At 40.9% G+C, this 12,044-nt stretch overlaps 1 protein-coding gene and 1 long non-coding RNA gene across 2 annotated transcripts in view; one reads left to right on the top strand and one right to left on the bottom strand.

Moving 5' to 3' along the window:
* Positions 1 to 4,846, bottom strand: part of LOC124260528 (SCO-spondin-like) — a 28,373-nt gene extending 23,527 nt beyond the window's left edge. The window contains exons 1-2 of the mRNA XM_046694859.1: positions 4,386 to 4,846; positions 232 to 367 (exon numbers count right to left, since the gene is read on the bottom strand). Coding sequence (XP_046550815.1) covers positions 232 to 367; positions 4,386 to 4,724 — 475 coding nt within the window. The 5' untranslated portion in view covers positions 4,725 to 4,846. The remainder of the gene's footprint in view (positions 1 to 231; positions 368 to 4,385) is intronic.
* Positions 4,847 to 8,740: 3,894 nt separating this feature from the next.
* On the top strand, positions 8,741 to 12,034 carry LOC124260526. The gene is made up of 2 exons (XR_006894116.1): positions 8,741 to 8,898; positions 11,908 to 12,034. It is a non-coding gene; the product is annotated as an uncharacterized LOC124260526 (long non-coding RNA).
* Positions 12,035 to 12,044: the final 10 nt, after the last annotated feature.

Here is a 12,044-nt window from a genome sequence, read left to right as displayed (position 1 = left end):
ACATTCAACTTTTCCATGAAATATCACAAAGCATGAGCCTTCATTCCATATATTCCTGTACTATTTAAGCGTGTGAAGGCACAACAATATGTAACAAAACTGAAATAGTTTAAAAAACGTATATTCTCATCTTGCAAAATTGTCAAAACACAATAACTTCAACGAAAAGAGCAAAGTTCCGTGACTCCAACATTCGGAACGTTGTCTTTGAGAATCAGGAAGGAATCTTACTTGTCGTGCTGCAGTCGGAACCGCCCCATCCCTTGTTACACACACAGATTGCTACGAGCTGGTCGCCAGTCGTCTTGGTCTCCAAACAACGTCCATGACTGTGGCAGACATCATCGGCACACGGACCTAACGCTTCCTGAACATGCACACACACAAAGTACCTGATGAAATCGGACCACCATCGTTATGGAATTTTGAATTTTACATAGACTCTAAATTCTTCAACATGGAGAGGGTGTGATAATATAATTCCAGTCCAAATAAACGCTTAGTTCTGTAGGCTAGGCTTTTTCAGCTAACATGCATCATGGTAGTGCTAAAATATTGCTGGCTTGAAGTAGAAACTAAATCGTAGAACAATTTGGTGTTTCTTGACTGACCTGATTAAAATTGTTCTGATCAAGTAGAAGCGACAAAACTCTTTCCGCATCCATAAGAAATCTCAGCTAAATGCAGATTGTACAATTCGGGTTATATCATGAGTATGTGTAAGTTTCAGCAGTATTACAGCTGTACGATGCTGTTTGTAAACAATCGAGTCTGGACCAGACAATCCAGTGATTGTCACCATGCGATACGATAACCAGACCAGTTAGGTCATGCAAATCTTTGGAAGTTTCTGATATTAGAATTGCTTGTTGTGCGACCGATCGGGACTCTCTGTTGATGCGTTCCCTACCATTCCAGTCTCGAAGTATTACAGTGTCTTGAAATGGAATGGATATTTACCTACTTAGGTCAATATCAATATATATAATAAAACCGTTATAGAGTTTGCATGTGACGAATGATTTCATGTTACTGCACTAAGCAGCAGCTACATTTTGAAGACGAGTAATTGAGTTGATTTTGTAATAAACATGTAGCTGCAAGTGTCGTGACACATACCAAAAATCAATTACTTAATTTTATTTTCAATACAACATACCAGAATTGATGAATAGGAACTGCATAATTTCAGACGAAAAAGGCTTCGAAATGCTTACTTGTACACGGTATCCCAAAATAAGGTGAACGATTACATACTTGACATAGAACCACCACGACATAGGCACGTGCAGTACCATATACCAAGTGAGTTTCAGAGTAGAATGGTTTCAGCGAACGAACCCTGTATAGAACAAATCACTCGAATCTGTTGATTTCGCTTCGAAATCAACATATTCCAGACCAAAATCAGCTACAACGTATGATGCCGCCATCATAATGGGCTAATTGATGGGAAATGAGCTTAAAGCCCCCAAAATAGAAAACATGTATGGAGAACCCGTTAAACAATACTAACAAAAGGTTGCTGGTTTGGTTAAAACTCTATACCACCCTACCCCCCAACCCAACCCCCCAACAAAATCACATTTAAAAGTGTTACAGTATATCTCACAGCTCAAAATTAGTTGAGAGAGTCAAGAGGATAATTAGCTCATACGAATCCGACTTGATGTTTGACTGACAACAGTGTCTTAGGTTTCTCAAGTATTAGATCAAAAAACGTCGTAATTAAATTTACATAGTGACATACAGTGCTTTTGGATGTCGGTTACAACACAAATAATGATAAAGTAACCATGACATAGTAGACGTGCGCAGAAAGGGACAGATATCAAAGAATAAACATTTGGCAATACAAGAACACCAGAATTGACGAATTCACTAAGACGTTTATTGCTATAGAGCATGATATCCAAATGAGGTAATGTTCATGAAAATGAATACTGCATGAAACTATGAAACTGAAAAGTTTATCAACTAACATTAGATGATGACGTTTTGTCGCAGAGGTCACATAGGGTGTTTACAAGAGTTTGGAGACAATAACGCTTACTTCCCCCCATTTGCCCGGATGACGGCCGCAACCCTTCGACTCATACCATTACAAGACGTTGAAAGAGAACCCCCATGGGTAATCTGTGCCATTCCTCATGTAATGCTTGCTCCAGTCTTCTCAAATTCTATACAGGAGGGTTTCAGGCCTGTACACGATGACCTAGGAGGTCCCAAATGTGCTAATAGGGTTGGTATTAGGACTCATAGCTGGCTGTCCAATCCTACTCACAGCATTGTTTAGGATGAAGTTGTTCACTAGAATGGAACACTGGGGTCCAGCGTCATCATCCATGTACACTGGTCTAGAGGCAAGAGTGTGATTGTCAAACTGAGGATCCAGCACCTCCCGGATGTACCGTTCAACGGTCCAGTTGCAATGTATCGTTAACAAGTCCAGCTTGCAATCATGTGAAAAGCATCCCCAAATCATCACTGAACCTCCTCCAAAAGGAACCAAGGAAAGGATGTTCTTGGGAGTATTTCTATGCCTCCAGACTCGCACTCGACTCGACCATCTTTGGCATGGAGCAACAACCGACTTTCATCAGACTAGTGGGACGATCTCCATGACATCAGATTCCAGTTCCTTCTGATCTAACACCAAATCAAACGCCGTCTTTATGGTAATTTGTCAACAGTGGACGTCTGATGGCTTTCCGTGAAGCCAATCCAGCAGCCCTTAACCGGTTCTTTACAGTCTTGGAGCTGAGACGCGATTTGGTAGCCACTGACGCTTTCGGACCGTGCTGGATTCAATTGGTAAACGTCTCACCAGCCGAAAATGTGCTCTGTTTTCACGATGTGAAGTCACAGAGGGACGTCCTGGACGTAGGCAGTCCTTCACGTGATAAGTCTGGACATTTTTCAGTTTTCTGACTAGTCTGACTAGTCCTGCTGTGTGGCAACCAATAACTTGCCATCTCTCCGCTCCTGACAACCTCCTACGTGCCATTGTTCACGGTAATGATAAACCATTGGAGAACAGCCGATTAAATAGTGAAGTTTTGATGCATGATCATGCTGCATTTGGGACAGATCATGGGGAGGTGCTTAACTTTTTTTCTCTGTGTATATAGTCAGAGCAGAACCTATCGGTCTCTGATATTGTCGATCTCATGGATATTAGTCGTGATGTACCGCCTCAGATTTCTCCTGATACTGACTCGGAACTCGGCCTCCTGATACTGACACCGGCTCAGAGACAAATGAGATTCAAAGTACAGAACATATGTCGGCCTTGGCTTGTGACGGCAAGAGCGTAAATACGGCCTGATGTACGCCTGTTTGTAGCAGTGTCATCCCTCGCCTACCGGCTCGGGCGACGTTGCTACAAAAGGCGTACATCAGACCGTATTCCCCTCGAGAGAACCATACAACTTATAATATACATGTATACTACAAACAAAAAAATATGGGAACACCCGAAAAGTTGATAGTCGGTCAACCAGGTTCAATAACTTGGTTGATAGCAGATCATCGTATCGCAATTGAGTGGATCGATGTTCATGATTTTAATCACTGGATTGTCTTATCCAGACTAGGTTCTTTACAGAGCGTCCGCGAATAGCGAGAATAAAGCTGAGCTGGAATATTGAATCAGTTGTGCTTGTTAAGCACACAAAAAGTTGCATGTACCTTAGAGTATATATGACCTCACTACATTTAAGTTTATATATGACTTTGAAATTTTAAGGTGTTCCCATACTTTTTGTTTGTAGTATATATATAAAGGGGAACATAGTAATATAATACGTCATTCTGCTATAAAGGGAACATAGAAATGTAATATGTCATGCGATATGTCTATAAAGAGAGCAAAGTATGTTGATACCTGGAGCCATTGGTTACTACAATACTCATGTAACCGATCATGTGAAAGTTTGTGTCTCTATAATCGGTTGTCCTGAAATAGTATATTGCATATAGTTCAACAGATGTAATGCGGACATCATTGGTGACGTAATTGAACCAACTGCTTAGTCCAGCTCGGCATTATTCTCGCTATTCGCGGACGCTCTGTAAAGAACCTAGTCTGGATAAGACAATCCAGTGATTAAAATCATGAACATCGATCCTCTCTATTGCGATACGATGATCTGCTATCAACCAAGTTTCTGAACCTGGATGACCGATTCACTTAGTTGCCTCAGACTAACTATGTAGATACACTCAATAAATTCAATCTATATCTGACCATGCCGGGTTTCACACTTTTACATAAGGTTCATAGTTTACACACATTTCGCTACGAAAAGACCGCCTGTATCCCGCTGACAAGATGACATGTACCGTTACCTTTGAGTATATTTATAATATTAGAGGGAACTTACACGGTCAATGCTGTACTCTTCCCGTGCATGGTAGCTGACGTAGTTGGATGCGGCGTTGGTCAAGGGGGCAGTTACGTGGTTCTTCCTGTTTAGGATGCATTTGCTACTGTCCTTTTCGTAGTTGAAGGAAAGACATTGCGGTTGTCGGAGACACTGGTAGGCGCAGAGAGAGACATCTTTCTTGTAGCCCTGGTAGAACCAGTGTCCGTCGAGGCGCTTACCCACAGAAATGTATCCAACAGGCTCGGTGATGTTCCATTTGAAAATCTTGTTGGTGAGATGACTTCCACTGACAAGAGGAATCAGGAACATGGCGAGCACAGGGACTAAAAACGCCATGGTTCAGTCTGTGGCGACCTGCGTACGCCAAATGAAGCTCTGGTCTGAGAATTACATTTCCAGTAGGTAGTTGTTACGTGTTGATTGTGAAAAGGAAACGACGCAAATTAACGCGATTGCTTTAGAAAAGGCGAGTCGGATCTAAGAAAGGATCAATAATTGATAAATCTGTGTGGTGCTGTACCTGTAATTAAGTTCTGGCAATTGACGATTCATTATTTACAGTTGTTCTGCTTAGCCAGGTAGCACTCTTTGAGTCCTTTATCGGATGTCTAACACCATGGGACTATTCAACCAATCAGCATTGAGAACGTCATTGATTTTTCGTCCCAGATTCCACTGCGGTTGCATGTTTCGCTCCCGCAATCGTACCGGTGGCCCCTGGGAAATATACCTGCATCAAATATTGATTCTAATTAGGCAACTTTTGGCCAGGTGACTTGAACACTATCTGATCAGGCAACATGAAGTAGGTTTCGATAAGATCCAAAAATACCTACAGCACTCGATTTGTAAGCATTGACCCTTAATTCAAGAATTGTACTGTATGCTGATAATGTGGAATATAATGTGTCATTACATTCAAATGTGTCGACATGTAGATATAGTACTTGGATGTCTATATCTATCTATTCTGTGCGTACCAGTAAGTTACGTTTAGTCCTGCTGCTGATGTGACCATGACCAGCTTGTATATTAAACATCACAAAGGAGTATGTATTCCGGTAACATTAACGGCGGAATACGTTAAAGGAAGTCTAAACTTCACATATCTGTGATTTAATGGGATACTTTGCATTGACATATGGCTCCGAGTATTGTCAACTCAAACTGATTATTCGCCGAACTGGCTCTCTTGGGCGAATGGGGTGGTTTTATGATGAGCATTATGTGATATTCGTCAGTTGGGTGACATTAAGGAGACAATCCTGTATTAGTTTTTAATGTTCATGACTCATATTTCACAGCCATTGTTAGTGTAGTGTATGCTTTGGCTAAGCATTGATTGTGCAGCTCCATGGTGCAAATACACATAATGGGTTCAACTCTCAAACTGACCGAAATGAATAAATGAATGAATGAAAATATATAGTTCACAGTTCCATGAACAGCTATTTTGCATTTAAAAGCCGTTATTAATATTATATTCATAAACTTGCATATAACAAATTTCTACCTTAAATATGCATATTACAACTTTTGAAGAAGATAATTTCCCCATTTTACCTAAATTCCCTTCATGTTTTGCCAAACTGAGTAGTTTTGCCAAAGTAGAGTTCTAGGGCCAAACAAGAGCAAGAGGCTCACTCCCCGTATTTGTTTCCCTCTGATTTTGTTCTAAATGTTTCGATTGTGTAAACTTTTCAATTTCATCTAACAACTGTTCCTATCTGTAACGAATTGTTAACCTTAACTTTCAGCATAGGTTTGTATTGGGACGTTATTCGTAAAGTTTCAAGAAATATGGGGGAAATGTTACCATTTTAGATTCTGTTTTTATAGTTGTAACCTTGGGAATGCTACTAACACCCCTTGCCAACAATGGGTTTGTGAGATTTGGTACGATATCTATGATGTTTTGGCAACACATCACATTGTTTGTGATTGTAAGTCACTTTCAAAACTATTTTCAAAAGTTTTACTTTGTTTTGGAAAATAACACTGGATGTTTACTGTCTTTTGTACATCACTTTACAGTTTTCTAATCAATAATAAATTCATTAGATTGTGGTTTTATTGTTTGTGTTTTGAATGTTACTTTTTACAGCACAGGCACAAGATGACATATGGGGGTATGTTCAAGCTTACCGACGATGTTGTCGAGAGAAGAGCATCAGCAACTTCCACATCTTCTCGCCGCCATATAACTGGAATATTGCTGAGTTCGGCGTAAAATTAAACTTACTCACTCACTCCACATCTTCTAGCTCATTACGTCCTGACACCGGTGACATCATGAGATCCACGCGATGTAAAACTTCTCAAACTGTACACTTTGTTTTGGAACCCACATTTGCTATGTTAAAAAGAGGATGCGAATTCCACGGTTTCCTTATTACAGCTATGGGGTACATCTGATTGAATTGAACCCAGGAACTGGTCGATAATATGCATCAGTATCTGAAAGCAGGACGCCAATGTGTAGAACGACAAAATGTGAAAGTAGGCTATCAATGTACGAAAGATATGGGCTGCTCATTTCTGCTTATTAGATGGCTTTGTTGTGAAATGGAATTTGTTTAGGCTTAAAGAACTTCATGTAACTATATATTCGGAAGAGGAAAACAGAAATAGTAACAGCTGGTAATAACGACTTTCCACGGTGAGAAAAAATGCCAATACGTAATTTGAGCAATCAGTAAGTAATATCACAAGATCAACAAATAGATAATAAGAACCACTGAAAGATATCTTTTAGATTTACAATCAATATACGTAATACAAGTACAGGAAACATACGAACATAAATCTAGTAAATATTGAATAAAGTTCAGAAATTGTATCTCTGTAAATTGTCTTAAAACCTGTATGTAGAATCTGGAACAAGTAATGATGTTGGGAGCTGGAAGGAATTCGAGCGGTGATTTTTCAAAACTGGAACATAGATAAAAAGGTCTTGTAATATGTGTCGAAACGCCCACGTGTCGCTAATATGTATACACATTGAAAAAAGTATCGCAACACGTCTGTTTATCGCAGTATCAATTAACCAAGCAAAGGACCTTAGACACAAGTCAAGTTAACTTACTATCTGGATATACTGACATTCGAGGAAGAATTGAATGGTAAGTCTAAACAAAAAAATAATGAAACACTACAGTTTGAAGAAACAAACATGGCAAAAAATGTTCATAAGACGTTAAAAGAGCTGGAATACAATCCTCAAGAAATCACGTAAGTATCAATATACGTAGCACAATGTCAATAGCTGGTGAAATCTGCGACCCATAATGTCCCAAACATGCTGTATGATACTGCAATCTGGACTCCTAGGGAGCAAGGTAGAGTTGCTACCGCATCTTAAAGTTTGTTTGTTGTTTAACGCCGCACCCAGCAATATTCTAGCTATATGGCGGCCTATTGACGTAAGATATCACCAACGTGAATGTGCGCGATAACCCTGTCTAGGATGTCAGTGATGGACCGTTGTCCATTCATATTTTGTGTGATCATCACAAGTTCAAGTTTACAGTTATCTGAGAGACAACCCCACTCCATCAATGATGGAATGATATGATTCTAAAAATGGCTATATCCTCCCTAGAACGCTGACGTCATTAGTTTGCTGATGTTTTCTGGCCAATCAGCTGATAGTCGATGGATGACCACCAATATATCTTGCAATAACCCTCAATGAAATGCCAGCATACCAATGAATTGCCATCTTTGAACAGATGTCAGTTGAGAAGGCCCACATTTGCCTAGCAACAACGAAATCAATTGATTTTCCAAGTTATCGAGCGTCACATTTTTCTGAAACTTAATATTTGCTTAATGACAGGTACACATATTGCACGTGATTATCGCCTTTGATCGTAGCACGTGCATATCTACAATCATTGTACGGTTGGTCTGAAGGGCCAAAATAATCACACAAACATAATTAAGAGATAGATACCAATGGCTATATAGGTGTTAAATATTATTCCATGTGTGTGGGTACAGTCAGACTTCTAGAAACATTCCCGTCCCGAACAAATTAAGATCATGTGTTTATCAGAGGAGATAAATTAACTTCTATTCACTCGAGGCTGCCGACAGCACTCGATGTTTACCAACATTCGGTACAAAAAGGTTAACAGCCGCCTCCATTGCCGTGCAACGATATGAACTTGCATCAAATTTTAACAAATTTGAAAATAATATAATACATGTACACAGAAACTTGTGCTCTATTCAATCTTGCAAAAACAAACACGTTTTGTATTTGTGGTAATGCAGGGGTCATGAAGAATTTCGGGGATTGGCTTGACCCACGTGTGTAATAATATCTTATCTCATGTCTGTGTCACAGATAAAAACTCTACGGCGCTTTCCCAGTTTATGGCTTCAATGTAAACATTCAGTAGCTCTCATCGACCGACCTGTTACCATCAATATCGTCACCCTGACGGCACCCACTTCCAGGCACCACTCGCCGCCATGACGTCGTTATGGCTGATTCTCGTTACATGTAGGTACACGTGTCTTGAGGATGGCATGTCATACGTATTTTGACTTAAAGAATTGTTTCTTATAATTACAATGACGAGCTACCTACAGATTACGTGATGTTTATACAACTGCCTTGCCTTTTGTGACTGGTGCCACACGGTATCATATCTATTTAGTCGTGTTTGATTTATAATTGAATATTATGATGAAGTCTGAATTGTATGTCTGATGATGGTGACATTTGCTCTGTCGATTACATTTCCTGAGTAACGTTATTCGGAATAGCTGAATTTCACATTTTTTATCATTTATCGACAATGAGACACTACTGGCATAGTCAGCTTATGGTGGGCTTGAGAAGGACATCTGTGCCATCCAGGCCTGTCTCATAGCTTATCTGTTTGAAGGCAATGTATGTTAAGAGTGAGTGCAAAAGTAGTCCATAACTGGACGTGTAAATTACATGAAGTACATAAGAACACTTGCTGAACCACCAAGACAATCATGTAATGATGTTTAAAGACCCCCTGTCACCAGGTATGACCTGGTAGTCGGGCTGTCTCTGGTGTTGTGAATGTCTTACAGCAATGAAGAGTTTATGTTGCAAGTAGCCTTCTTTATCAAGGTTCTTAGCGCTCCGACTTTGAGGCCACACACGTTCGTCACCGATTTTTTTTTAACAACGAAACACCTGTCGGAAGGAGGGTAAATTGGAAATATAATGTTTTTATAGTTTTCTTCTCCTCTACATTTTGACTTGTCTAAGTATACTAGGCACATAAAGAAACTGTGCATACAAAAATTTAAAATCTAAATTTATCAAACCTGTGTAGACACATAAGGATTTAAACTCAGAGATTAGTTACATGTATCCAACATGCATGCACGTGCAACGTTCCGTGACGTCAGTGGGTTCGTCCTTGAGACGTGCAATACGTTGTTGCACGTGCATTCCGGGAAAGAGAAACAGAGCAAATGAATGCCAACACAATACTGTCACTTTGGAAAGCTCAACCCCTGCCCTTGCGATCGTTCAAAAAATTAAACGGCTATTGAAAAGCATAGCATGCCAAGGCTCACGTCTGCACAACGTCATGAGGCCATTGGGATGGTCCGTGGGGGAATGTCTCAACGACAAGTGGCTGCACATTTCCACTGCCACCGGAACACCATTTCTGCACTGGTGAGACGCTACCAGAACACAAATGACGTCATCGATCGGTCACGTTCTGGACGTCCACGTGTAACAACGCCAAGACAGGACAGATGGATAAGGGTGACCCATCTTCGCCACAGGTTTCAGACTGCAGTGATGACTGCCCGAACCATCCCAGGACTTCGCCGTATCCACCCCAACACAGTTCGACAACGTTTACGTCATCACGGGATCAGACCACGACGTCCCGCCATACGGCCTATCCTGACACAACGTCATCGACAAGCTCGCCGAATGTGGTGCCGAAATCATGTCCGCAGACCCTTGTTTTGGTGGAGAAATGTTGTTTTTACAGATGAGTCCAGGTTTAACATTTCCCATAGTGATGGACGTCAACGTGCCTATAGACGCGTGGGAGAACGTTATGCACAGGCCTGTGTCTTGGAGAGGAATCGCTTTGGTGGTGGTTCCGTGATGATTTGGGGTGGAATAACAGCACGCCAAAGAACTCCTTTGGTGATTGTTCAGGGCAACTTAACTTGTGTGGGCTACAGGGATCAGATTCTTCGACCTGTGGCAATTCCTTTTCTGCAACGTCATGGCCCTGGGTTAACATTCCAACAGGACAATGCCCGCCCTCATACGGCAAGGGTTGCTATGGATTTCTTGCAACACCACAACGTTGACTTACTGCCTTGGCCTGCAAATTCACCGGATCTCTCCCCGATAGAGCATGTTTGGGACGAGATGGATCGACGTCTACGCCGTCTTCCTCATCCGCCAGATAACGTCTTTGACCTTGCAACAGAACTTGAGAGAATCTGGCGTGACATCCCACAAGCCTTCCTTGCACGTTTGATAGGCTCTATGCGTCGTCGATGCACTGCTGTTCTCAATGCCGATGGTGGACATACCCGTTATTGAGCTTCTGACATGGTCGTTTGACCCCTGTCCCGCTTGTGGACTCGTGACGTCATTGTGATTGACTTTTCAATTGAAATTCTCCCGACTTGTTATGGTTTCATGATCCCTCCATTAAAGTTTATATGTTCCTTTGACATTGTTATCGTACTTATCAACTGGGATAATATTTTGACAATGCACAGTTTCTTTATGTGGCTAGTATATATATGTGGTTGTGTGACAGAGGAATAGAGCCCACTAAACTGCTATTGCGTTGAGCAATGCAAAGTTAAAGTGAGGAATCAAACGTGGATACTAATGTGCTTCTAAGCTTGTTGTCAGTTTTATATTTATGTAACAACAACAAACTTTTAATTCTGTCACCATTTTACAAATTCACGAAAAACTGAACATGGCTTTTCCAGTGACAGGGATCTCTCTCAGACGGAAACGTCTTGAAACTAAACATTGCTTATGTTTATGGAACTTAAGATGGTACTGATAAAAATCACGTATTGAAGTACTATGAACCTTCGCCTGTGAATCCAATTCGAAAAACACGTCACTTCGACCAAGAAATATCAGTCTGTACTAAGAGTAAGGCGGATGATAGATGTCACGCTATACCTCAGACAACAACTCTTTTAGCAAACGGGCGATATATATGTGAGTGGACGACTGTCAGGTACGTGAAACCCACGTGACAACGTCACCCACCACTCGTGTGACGGTTGAGTATTTAAAGGTCACCGAGATAAGATGTAATATTGCTGAAAAATCAACTCCATGTCCCTCTCTCCATCTTCCACTTTAATTTCAATAGCTCATAGTCTCATTTTATGTAACTGTCCAAAGTATTGTTTTTGTAACCGATAAAATGAACATGCGTAACGATATTGGTGAAACGAGAACATTTACTTATTCTGTGTGCAGTTAATGTTATCAATAACGGGATGTGTTAATGCGCAGGTTTGGTTGTTCTGAGCATCAGCGGTGTCAACAGCACGACATCTACTTCTACAGCTGCAACAGTTCCTGCAACACACCGGACGGCCATAACTGCATCTCAAACGACAGCTCAATTGCTCACACCTACGCCTACGTCA

This window comes from Haliotis rubra, unplaced genomic scaffold (genome assembly GCF_003918875.1).
Source record: "Haliotis rubra isolate DU_JTF1 unplaced genomic scaffold, ASM391887v1 Scf769, whole genome shotgun sequence".
Classification (NCBI taxonomy): domain Eukaryota; kingdom Metazoa; phylum Mollusca; class Gastropoda; order Lepetellida; family Haliotidae; genus Haliotis; species Haliotis rubra.
Note: the sequence above shows the minus strand (reverse complement) of the source record. Positions and strands in the feature narration are given on the sequence as shown.